General features: G+C 39.1%; 1 protein-coding gene across 1 annotated transcript in view; it reads left to right on the top strand.

The window, feature by feature from the left end:
* The first annotated feature begins 2,387 nt into the window (after positions 1-2,387).
* The window catches only part of MYO3B (myosin IIIB), a 196,640-nt gene continuing 186,413 nt past the window's right edge, over positions 2,388-12,614 (top strand). Inside the window, exons 1-2 of the mRNA XM_082055656.1 lie at positions 2,388-2,409; positions 2,603-2,639. Of these exons, the coding sequence (XP_081911782.1) occupies positions 2,403-2,409; positions 2,603-2,639 (44 nt within the window). The 5' untranslated portion in view covers positions 2,388-2,402. The remainder of the gene's footprint in view (positions 2,410-2,602; positions 2,640-12,614) is intronic.

Below are 12,614 nucleotides of genomic sequence, written 5' to 3'. Positions count from 1 at the left end.
TGAGGAGTGGGGAGGAAGTATGAGATTTTTCATTCTTTGCTGCTGCTTTGTAAGGAACAAGGCATGCCAGGAGCCTCTGGCTGCTCCTCTTTTTCTCCATCTCTCATCCACTTGTTGCTTCTTCAGGCATTGACAGTGCCCCACTGTCTGGAGGGGGAGTACTGATATTGTATGTGGAAAAAGGAGATGTTTGCAGAACATTTGAAAATATTGGACTGAGTTAATTTTACAATGCTTCTTATAAAATAGGTGAAAATTCAGGAAAATGAATGCATCCCCTGACATAGTGCAATACGAATTAATTTTAAAAGTATTATTTAGTAGCAGAGCATGTATGAGATACAAATATGTCAGAATAAGGGAAGAACTAGCACATGTCCTTTTGCATCTTTCACTGTTCCTCTGCTCTTGTAGCTACTATTTTCTTGGTCAAAATACCAAGAGAAAGTGTAAGGCTGTGGAAAACTGATTTTTTTTTTTGTGCTTATTCTGAGGGCATTATGGTTGGTGACAATTAAAGTAACTGGAGTCTATTTTGTTTTCATTCTCTCTGTGCTGATGGTAGTATATTGACTGTGGAGAGAGGTGTGTTCGGTGGAGTGGTGAATGTGTTCAGCCCACCTGAGATAATGACGTAATTACTGCTATCACTCTATTCATGTAGCTGTTTATTGAACATTCTGCACGGACACTATACTTTTTGGCTTTGCATGGACCTTTCTCACCTTTCACACAGTTTCTATGATTCACAAGAAAATTCCATCTCCTTCAGTCTTCAGGTCACATCACTACTGCAGCAGAAACAATAGGGAACAATTTACCCCTCCAATTCACAGGGCAATACCTGCCCTAACCCCCAGAGATTTCTGTGGTAAGCAACCTGAAACACTTGAAAGGGATGTAATTTCCAGGGGGTCAGTGTTGAAGGCTGAAAGCTTAACAATAGATTAAACTAGGCATTTTGATGGGAAAAAAAAAAAAAAAAACCAACTATTTTTATTTAATCTGTGTTGAATTATTATTCCCACATTGTGTGTAATTACTGAAAATTATGTATTCAATAGCAAGGTTAATTCTGTAAAGCAGATAGCACCCCTGTTAATAAATATATACATTCTGCCTTGTATTTAGCTGGGGTTTAGTCATAGAAGACAAGAGGTAGTTGTCCATCTTCCATTGTGTTGAAATGTGAGAGGCAGTTGCTTGACTTTTCACTGTCTGAGATTCAAACCTGGAGGGAGTTCAGAGCAAGGTATAAGAAAAAAATGTGAATTCCAAGTGGCACGGCTACTTAGTTGGAGAAAGCAAGTTAAGGCTCTCGGTCCTGGTTTCTCAGAGGCAGCATGCAGACAAAGAGGCTTTCAGATATGTCCTTTACCTGAGTGATGCCCCCATCCCAACTTCATGTGCTGCTTCTGCTTTCTCATTGTTGTGAATGTCAGTTTAAATGTCCAACTTCCATGTGGATATTCGCATTTGAATGCTTAACATGAGTCTTGTATCTCCCTCCCCTAGAACTGGGAACCTAGCATTTAGGTGCAGTGTGCAGTGTCTGAATAGATAATGTCCTTTTCTGAATGCTGTCCTAATCATTAGTGTCTGCTGCATGGTATTGCAAGTAATAACAAGAATTCTGCAGAACAGAATACAGAGGAGCTATAAAATTCTCTCTTGAGAGGAGAAATTGATGTCAATTTTTCCTTTCATCCTGGCAAGGTTTCTTATCTTGGTTGGTACTTTCTAATTGCTATCAGCAGTATCAAAAGACACAAAGTTATGTAAAAGAAGTTCCAGCCTTTGCCCAGAAATCCATAGATTTCATTCCTGCTGTGCTGTGTCATATTCAAAAATAATTGGATGACCCAATTTTAAACCTGAGATACTGTATGAACTTAGAGACTGAGTGCAATTATAAGTTGCTTGAAGAGCACGTCTATGGTTTTAGGTAGAAAAAGCTGGAGGCCAAAGCACAGTGTAGGAAGAACTTTTAACAGTTACTGACTAAAAAGAGAGGTGACCAGTGGAATGGGAATGTATACAACTACTATATGATAAAAGTCAGATATTTCCATTTTAGTCAAATTCTACTTTGTAACAGATTGGTATGAAGGCAGAAGGCACTGTGTTCATTATTCCCCTGCACTGCAATAAAGCATCATCCTGCTTCTTTCCATATGCCATTTGGTGTTTGAAATAGATCAATCGAGCAAGGGTTCAAGAAACTCTCTAATTTCCCTTTACAAACTAAATCAGAATGTAAGTTTTGAATTTCTTTTTCATTCATCATGTGCTTTTGAGACCTCCTCATGTTCTTGTTAATAATTCAGCCTTCCCTTATTCTGGGTTTATTGCTCAGGGAGACAGTACCTTTGGCCGAGTCCAGCATATGGCCAACAGGAACTATGTCAGGTAAGGAATGCAACCTTTAATTTTTCACCTTATTCTGTTTTGTTGGTAATCAGCTTTGGAATAGAACTGTGATGCATGAAGTCAGGTTTGTGTATGTCAACAGCTGTTAGCTTTGGTAGCAACTGGAGAAATGCCAAAGATCTCAAGTGTCTTGAAGGCTGTCAAGCTTTGCTTTTTATGTTTGTTGCAGCAGCTGAGAACACAGCAAGTCCTGAAGCAAACTGGATTAGGTAAGAAAGAATTTTTAAACATCATCTTCTATGGCATCCTGGAGAAAACCCATATGTTTTGTGTTGTACTGACTCCCCACAAAACAGCTAAGTCCTTGTCTCATTGGGCTCACACATCATAATTATGTTACAGATGGGCAGCTAGTAGCTGTGAAGTATTGCTCTGCTTGCAGCTTTATTTCTTAACCTTTTTATTTTTCCTTTTTTTCTTTCTCAACTAATGAAATTAAAGCTATCAAGCTAGACAAATAGCTGACTCCTGATTTCATCATAGCACCAAGAATGTTGTGAAAGTTACTGAGAAGATATAATTAAAAATTATAGTTACTGACTGTTGTTGCTTCTCAATGCAGCCTTCATATGTTTGTAGCAGCACAGCCGTATTTGACTCAGATTGCACCAGAAGTGTTAATTCTGTTCATGAACATTCCCTAAGGGTAGAACTGCCTTTGTGATTGTGGACTTGTTCAGCCACTTCTCTTTCTATTGATGTTCAGAAACTACTAGAGAGTCTTTTGAACTGAGTGGTACATGACATGATGAAATACAGATCTCTGTGACTAGCGAAATTCTTAGTTATATTTATTAGGGAACTCTTCAGCCTCATCTCTGAAAGAAAATACAGGCCTTACACATTAGCTTCCTTCAAAAGATTGATTGTTATAGATCGTACCTTAAAAACTGCTAGTCTTGAGTTATGAGTTTGTAATGTTGCTGGTTTTGATGATGGGCAGTGCATACAGTATTGGAGGAGGAATAAACTTTTACAACCTTGATACTGTAAGAAAGAATGGATTGTGAAGAGTGCAGCCTGTACTGCTTTCATTTTAACTCCTGTCCAAAGAACTGCCCCATGGTATACTTTTCCTTGCTTAGGTTCTATGCCAGAATCAGGATTCATGGCCACGTCAGCATCAATCTATAGTGAAATGAAACCCAGGGATTTTATTACCAAAAATTTAAAAGAGAAAGATGAGTTCACTGAAAACATTAATGCTATAGATAACACAGTTTCCAACTAAGGATTTACGTATCTGTTAGCTCTTTAAAAAAAGAGTTCTTGCATGTGGTTCTTATGTATGGGTATAGTAACACGAGTAGCTCTTTTTAAGTCATTGTAATAATGGAGTTAATGACAAGACAGTTGGCACTGTCGCGCTAAGGTGATCTTCACTCTTGCAAGACAAAATATAGTTAGATTAGTGCATTTTTGCAGAGATACACAGTTATCCGTGTGTGTAAAATACTTGACTACTATTAGCCAGCAGATGCCTTTGTCCTTGACAAAGCTGTCTTTGCAGGATGCATGTATCTATAGAATGAACAGTGATCTGTACTGTATGCCACAGTTTCCTATACAAAATGCTTTGTGACTTGCAAATATATAAATATTTTGGGGACTAGGTGGTGATGCAAAGTGGAGTGATGCAACGATACCTATTCTGGTAAGACTGCCCTGAGGCCCAAGTGTATCAGATCGCTGTAGTACCAAGTAAACTCTCTACTCTGTCCTTGACACAGTTCCAGCTCTACCGTGGAGGCTGTACTGAACTTGTAGGTATGCTGTTGTGCCTCATCTTTGCTGCCTTCCCCAGAGTTTTCTCTTTCTTGCGTTTGGACACAGGTGTGCTAGTCTCAAATAGAGCTTGCTAACTGCAGTCTGGTGTCCCCTTGTGCCAGGTGTGCTGTTTCCTACTTATGGCTTTCAGGAGGTAGAAGTTTTTTGCAGGACAGTTCTTTAGGAGGACTCTGTGTCACTAATAAGCAGAATCCTGTAAATGCTAGGGTAAAGGTATCCTGCAGTGGGGGAGGTATTCTGTCAAAGGGGAGAGCACTTGTTTTACCGTGGTCTGCTTGAGTCTGGCTGCAAGGCTGACAATAAATAGATTTGAGATTCACATGGAAATGGTGTGTTGTATGCAAAAACAGACTGGGATTTTATTAAGATACAGGAAGGTAGAGGCATCTCTTGATTTTGTGTGTGTGTGTTTGTGTGTGTGGATAATAAAGGAAAATATAGGAATATTTAAGGAAAATTTTATTCCTGGCATTGAAATCTGAAACAACAGAAAATGCTGCTTAAAACAGTTTGAAAGAGTGCTGTCTCTGCTCTTTCTAATTTCCTGGATAGACATAGAACTAGAAGAGTAATGCTGATCCCAAGGGTGATGTTGTCTTCATGTTTGACTACTACTTGGAAAAAGAAAAATCTCATCCATTGTTTCATAAATATTTCCCTGTGCAAGCAGAATTGTACTTAACTCTGCCAGGTGGAGAGCTTCCTGATTTAGAGTTCTCTGCTGCTTCTACCCTCAGCTTAGTTATTGAGCGAATGTCAGGGAAAGAGAGAAATGGTTTATGATAGTTCAGCTATAAGAATAATTTGTTCTACTGTTCTTTGGTGACCAGTACTGTCACCACCTCTCATCTCTTCCATGGTCTCCCTGCTTCTACTCTTTTCTGTTATCTGGCCTAGCATGAACTGAAGGGTAGAAGGAAATTGTAGTTAATTTGGGCCTGGAAAACAGACTGGATTAGAGGTTTCAGAAACACTTCTTTCTTCAGGATCTCTGGTTGGTTGTGTTGTTTGGTTGGTTTTGGTTTTTGTTTCTTTGGGGTTTTTGTTTAGTTTTGGTTTTTTTCCCTGGCAAAATGTATCCAAAATTATCTAATTGGCAGTAAATTTTAACACAAAGTAGGAGAGAAGATAAATGAAGAGAAGATGGAAATGGAGAAATAGTTTAGTGTAGTGCAAGGATTTGTAGAGAACGAGTTGCCCTGTAGATTTAAAGAAGTCCTGGAGATCATTCCACTGAACACACCAAGACTGAGGCTGCTAGAAAGTGCTTTACTTTCAAGTGCTCAGCAGCCCACCCCAGACTTTGCCGGATCTGTTGTCTCATCAAGGCATTTGTTTTTTAAAAAACATTTTAACAGTTGTTCCGTAGTATAGTCGCCTTTGATTTAGAAAAATGATAAATTATTGGAAGGTTCCCTGTGCCACTTATTGCATGCTTTTTAGTAGATTAACTTTGAGATTAGCCAGCAAAACATGGAGGTATAGGGAGAGCAGAAACTGTTCTCCTTCAGGTTCCTTATTTCTAAAGATGTCAGCTAGACAATCTAGATACCACTTATGTAACCAGTATTCAGTTACTTACCTCTGCCTTGGGACAATCCCGTCATGTTTGTAGCATGTCCAAACAACCTGCCACTGAGCTAATTGTTACGTAGTTGCATCTAGTCTTAAAAAATCGGTATAAAACCTGTTCTGAAAGGAAAAGAAAAAAAAATTAAAGCCCCAGTTCTGAAATGGAAAGAATGATATATCACTGTTGCTAGTTTTCAGGGATGTGTGGGGAATAAACTCAGAATGAGTGCATTAAGCATGAGGAGTAGTAAATAGTGTGGGATGGCAGTGTTCATGTTTCCTTGTATGTTTTTCACACTGTATTTTAAACTTACTGGAGAGCCGAGTGATAGATGTGATTAATTCCGTATCCCTTGTAAGAAGAGGGTATGTTTGGTGCACATCTTGTTGTCTTCACTCGTTCTCTCATCATTTCTGTCAATAGTTACACGGATGATCTTTATACTTTGTGTGTAGCCTGTGAAGAGGATATAAAGACCTGTCAGACTACCTTTTCTAATACATTTTCTTCTGAGGAAACAAACCTAACATAAATGTCACCTGCAGTATGAACAACTGTAGCAGGTGGAGCATTGAATTAATAGCTCTGAGAGGCAAGCCAGGAAAGATTATGGAATGAGATAAATGCAGTAGATATGGTACGTGCTTAAAAAAAATTTCCTGTGATTAAAAATGAGTTATAGAAAGAAGAGTATATATTCAAAAAGTTACAGAGTATTTAAAAATAACCTGTTTTACTTTTGGAAACATGTTAAAAAACATTTGCAATTATGTTTATAGGAAAAATCCCCCATTTATGGAATTAAAAGGTTATTTTTCAGCTGTGGGTGTTATATTGTTTTGTAACAAATGTTTTGAATATGCTGAAAGGTAGGGAATTTGCTTATAAAATGTATATCTTGTGATGCCTCATGTTTTGTGGCAAGATCATTAAGTAAAAATTGATTATAAAACAAAACCGGTTGCTGTATTGAAAACCATATGTACTCATCAAATGTAGAGGAAGGACAGCTGTTAGTCAAAGAAAGTGACTTGAGTTTAGCAACTGATAATCGATAGGAAGGTGACAGTGCAGCTCCCTTGCTGGTGTTCCTCTCATGGGTCCAGGGAACAGAAGCATTTATAAGCTGGCAGAAGATTTGGAAGGTCTGCAGAAGTCAGCTAACAGTAAACTAAAGGAGTATGTCAATGACTCATGTAAGTAGGGTAAGTTGCTTCTCACTAGTGGTAGTTTGAGCTCTTTCCGGTTTAAAGAGTGAAGGACTATCACAACTGACTATAATAATGTATCCATTGTAACACAGAGAAACTAGCTGGTTTGATAGCTGGACAAAAGGTGGGGGTATGGTGATTTGTGATGGCAGAAGGTTGCTCAGTTGAGAGCTTCAGAGAGTTCAGCAGCACAGATGTCAGACTCCCTCATAGCAGTGAACTGACTGCTGTGAAGTGAACACCTTCTTTTTACCAGTCTGTGAAAAGGCATTTGGAAAAGAAAATTCATCCACTCTCTGTTCTTTGTGACAGGCTGAAAGACTGAAGATGCAACTTGCACGAGGAACAGCTAAGAATACTTGTTAAATCAGATAATGGCCTTTCAGCTGTAAACATTTGTGGTGAAGAGTCCACACCCTGCTCCTGGCTTCATAAATTAGGGTGATCTTTCCACATGTAAAAGTCTGTGTATCCAGGGGCACATCTTCTGCAAACTGATTAGCTCAATGAGAAACAAAATGGGGAAAACAGCATTTTAGCCTTCAGGGCTACACTGTGGACAAAGCTGCAATGCTGCCACTTCCTCAAGGTATGGTTCTTGGTACAGCTACCTTAGGGTTTGCTCGTATTTGCCTTAACATGCTGCAGTCATTCCTCCTGACAAGATGTTTCTGAAGTGGGAAGACATGGAGTGGCTGTAGCTGCCAGTAGATTCTAGTAGATTCCAGTTTTCAGAGAGCTCTATGGAGATAGTTAACTTGAGTTTCTCTTTTGATTGGCAGTATCAGCTTGCTCTAACATCTGATTAACCTGTACCTACCACTGATAAAACATGTGTGCACAAACTCAGGTATTGCACAAATTCTGGTATTGCGGCAGAGTTTCTGTTCAACTCTTATTTGCATTTTATGTTGAGTTGACTGAAACAAAATAAAAGGAATATTAACCACTTGGGAAGGAAGGACTACAAACAGCTCCTCAGGGAGCAATGACAGAAGCTCTGATAACAAGTACATGAGGCTGGAAACTGGTAGTTTAATCTTAAACCAAAATGAAACTGGAAAACCCCCTGGGATGGAGAGCCAGCAATCAGCACTGCACAGTAAAGCACCACAAGGGCTGTGAATGGGGTGTTTGGAAGTCAGGAAGCTGGCAGTAGAATGGGACCTGCTGAAGGAGCTGAAGAGGGACCCAGCAATCATCATGACAGTGCTGTGAGGGCTCAATAAATGATGTTTTTTGTTTGGTGGGGCTCTGAAGGAGGTGTTTGCCTTAATTACTGTAGTCCCTCAGAAGCACAGAGGGGAAGAATTAATTGCACACAGGTGTATTTCTAGGTCCATAAAAAGTCATGTTATACTTTTCTTCAAAACAGATTTATTGCTGTCTTTCCCACTGACTCCTCCCCATTTGGTTGCAAGATTTTACAATAACATACCATTCCTGAGGCTTTCACATTTCTCTTTCTTTTCATCATCCAGTTGGTTACTGTCTCCATGCTCATGATGTTTCATAACAGGGACCATGTTAGTTGGTTTGTTGTCATGTGTCTCTCCCTATTAAACACATGCTCATTGTACTTTTGAGGTGGGTTCGAGAGCAAGTTTTGTCTTTTCCTCTGAGAATTCATCTTTTTAGTTATACTTTCCTGTCTGTTTTGAATGCAGTCAGTTACAGAAACATGGTCTGCTTCACCTAAACCAAATAATTAAGTAAAGGTCAGAAAATTAATGGAAAAACTACATTCAGTTATGCTTCTGTCTGTGGATCAGTAAAAAGTGCATGGAATGCTGTCACACCAACATTTTTTAAAAAGAAGTTGCAAGAATTGCTGCTGCTGCAATTATTTCTTGTACAAACATTGTACTAACACCAGGATAAATTTATTATAGTCTGTTCTGAATAGCTGTAAGGTCTCCTATGGTGTAGCTTTCTGACTTTATTTAATTTGACTTTTCTGAGTCTTAACAATGGAGAGATGCAGAAAACACAGTAGTTCTGTGACGCTGTAATAATGAAAACTTCTGTTAACTTTGAATGACGTGAATATAAAAACTTCATTTGTCTGCCTGGAATATGGACTCATCTTTCTAAGTAAAATTAAAATATGTCCTTTACTGTGTTGTACAGGAAAGGGCAATTATTATGAATGTTTCAGGAGGCATTTTACTCTTAACATTCTAAATTAAATGAAGGAAAGATCTTTGCCAGTTCTTTACTGAACAAAAGTGAAAAGGCTATATTCCTCCTTATTAAAGTCTTGATGACAAATGAGTATGAATATTTCATCAGCTAGAAGAATACTTTGTTACAATTCGAACTTGGTCTCATGCTTTCTTGAACTCCAGAGGCTTACGAATCAAAATCATATTATCATCTGTGGCAAGGACTGATTTTGTTAAAGAATATATACTACATTGCCATAATTTTGCAAGAGCTGTTTATATTTAATAGAAGGAAGAAAACAAGTGAAACAAGGTGAAAATAGTGACCATGAGAAAAATATGGCTGTTGGATCTCTCCGGTTTTGCCTCTTGGTGCCCACTCAAGGAACAGTAGATCTGTAGGCCTCACTATGTTTTGATTTGAAAAATGAGCAAATTTTTGCATGTTCTGAGGGAGGCTAGCCTGAAAAAAGCCTTGGCTGAAGTGCCAGTAAGCACGCTGCAGCAAGGGCTGGGCTGCCCTGCAAGGGCCAGTGAGCCAGGAGCCACAGGGGCCAGTGAGGGGACAGTCTGGCAGGACTCTAGCCAGGAGACGGGGAAAGGCCCAGGGGTGGCAGCCTGGGATGGTGACAGTCCAATGATTGCCAGACGAGTCTGGAGCAACAAGACAGACTCAAGGTCTGGCCAGGAGATCCAATCCATGTGCTGGAGTTTAGGTCTGGCTGAATGGGGTACATGCTCCAGCAGAGGTGTGGCTGTAGCATAGCTTGGGCATGGACCGATGGTGATGGCGTCAGGTTAAATGCAGCTCCCAAGAGAAGCAGATGCCCTGACATTGTAAACTTTTGCAAAATTATGTGATCCATTGTGCTTATGTCTCTTGACATATGCTTCGCATTATTCTGTACTGCTTGTTTCAGTTGATAAATCAGTTTTACATGCTCATCTTGCTTGAATCAGAGCTCAGGTGCCTGTCTGCTGCAGGTCTGTTTTCTCCTAATGTTTCGGATTCCTGAACACCTTTGTTATGTCAGAATACAGCCAACTCAAGGGTAATTCTGGCATTGATGACTTCAGTTATTGACACAATCTTATTTCCTTGCCAAGGATTCATTCTGGATTTTGCAGTAGTTTCTTTTTAAGTGATCATGATAAGATCTTTTATCAGGGACTTATTTAGCTCACAAACTTGCATGATTCTCTCTTCAGCTTTTGACAGCCACATTTTTTAAGTGTTTTCTTTATGCACACAGGAAAAACAAACCTCTAATGGATGTCACTTTTACATGGAGTACCATATGCCTTCTGGTTTTGTGGCATTGAGTTGTACTTCCTTTCTACATCTGAATTAGCAAATACAGCAACTGCTTCAGAATCTGACTGACATCTGAAAGTTTTTCTTCCTTTTTCACTGGCGTCCAGTAGTTGAAGGTACAGAATGAACTGTGGTTTACAACTCCTCATTTTTCATCCTCCTCTTTTGTTCCTGGAGCCCAGGAGGCCAGTGAATAATTTCTGAAATAACTATAGTTCTGAGGTCCTTGAAAGGGAGAGTTATTGTTCAGAGAACAAGTCCAGCAGAACATGGCTTTCTCTGACCTGTCCCTCTGAGATTTTTGTTTTTGTTTGTTTGTTTGTTTGTTTGTTTGTTTTTCCCCTTGAAACTAAGATATTTACAGTTTCAAAATCACTGGTCTTTGTACTTTGTGGCCTTTTTCTGACTGACCTTTCTCAATAGTGATGAGAGAAGAGCAGTGTTCATAGTCTGTAATGTTATTTTCCAGTGTTTGCAATGGTACCTCTGCTTCCAGACTCACAAGAGCCGTGTTCCCCATGTGTTCTGAACTACACTAAACAAGGGCTCTGTAGTCTTACCTTTGAAATGCTTCGTTACAGCATCCCTCAAAAATATGATTGCATGCTAAACCAGTATCTAACTCCAGCAACATTCATTATTATCACATGCAACCTCTATTAAAAGACTCAGTTAAATGAGACACACCTTGATCCCATTTATGTGTCTCCTTAAAGTATAGTGGTTAATTTACAACATAACAAATATATAAAAATCTAAATGTTAACATATAGAGAGACTTTGTCTCTGAGGTTTTACCATTTTCCAGCTAATGTTTTGCTTCACAATGGACTAACAGGTTGTGAAAAGTTGAGCCAAATGTGTGTAATCACTAAAGTGTGTGACATACCAGGTGAGGCTCTTCACATCAGGCCTAAAGCCATCAGCCTCTCCTGAAGGCAGCAAGCAACAGTTTGATGGAGGAACAGATTACTCCATTCTTAGAGAAATGACTAGTTTGTGTTTTAGCAGCATGGACAAAGGTGAATTGCCCCAGAGATGGGGATGGCTTATGAAGCAAAAATTGTTGCCAAAGCAGCATTCCTATCTGTGAGGGAATATGAACTAAAAAAGAGCTGTGAGTATATTAGACAGGAAGACCCTTGAAGGCTCATCTGAGTCTAGGTGGATGTGAACTTGTTTCTTTTAATTTCTTCTGTGACTTTATAAACTTTGGTAAACTACATTGTCTCTTGTGGGCGTTGTAAGTAAATGCTTTTATTAGCTGTTTACATCGACCTGGTTCGAGTGAGACATGGTATCAGTATAACCAGGTAACTTCAACAAATTTGTGCCCATAGGCTCTTGCAATCCATACTGAACTACTCTCATGCAGTCAGCAGCCCAAGACATTTCTTAGAGGCTATAAAGTATAGTGGAGTTGCACAGGACAATGCACAAGCCAGTAATTCAGTGCCTAAGAAGTAGAAGTATTTCCATTGCTTAAGAGGAAATCTCTGTGCAATGCTAGTGAGAAGCCCAAGGATTGCGAAGGAGTGTAAGGGTAGAGGACATTATCACAAATTTTACAAACTGGGAAATTAGAGATAGAGAAAAGCAATATAATATTTCCAGGGTATACACAAAATTATTCTGTCCTGATACCTTGGCCCATTCCTATACCATGCTTTCAAGATCAGGTTTCTTTCAGCTCCTGTTGGTTGATTCCCATATGATGGTTGCCTTGACTAATGTAGAGGCTGAGCAGACTGGTAGGTCAGCATGCCTCTGAGATACCATCCCATTTATAGAATTAGTTCAGTTTTCATTAGTGAATTAACTGGACATATAAATATTTATGACTATCTCAGATGTCTGATTACAACAGGAAATAAATAATTCATTATAGAAAATTACCTTTGTACAGTTGATACCACAAAGATATAAATCAGTTAAGGCAGTTTCCAAAAAGCAGCACAATATATTGTTTTTGCTGGGACACCCTCAAGGGAGTATCTTTTTGCTGTAACCATTGCCATTCAAAGCTGGGTAGCAAACCTTCCATTGTGTGAATAGTAGTGATGTGAGAAAGTCTATTTACAGAAATGTGCATGTAATATAAGTATGTTGACAGTTGGGACAATTTAGGGAAT

Source organism: Streptopelia decaocto (assembly GCF_964273445.1).
Source record: "Streptopelia decaocto genome assembly, chromosome: 6".
NCBI lineage: Eukaryota > Metazoa > Chordata > Aves > Columbiformes > Columbidae > Streptopelia > Streptopelia decaocto.
The sequence above is the reverse complement of the archived record's forward strand: the minus strand, read 5'-3'. Positions and strand labels throughout refer to the sequence as shown.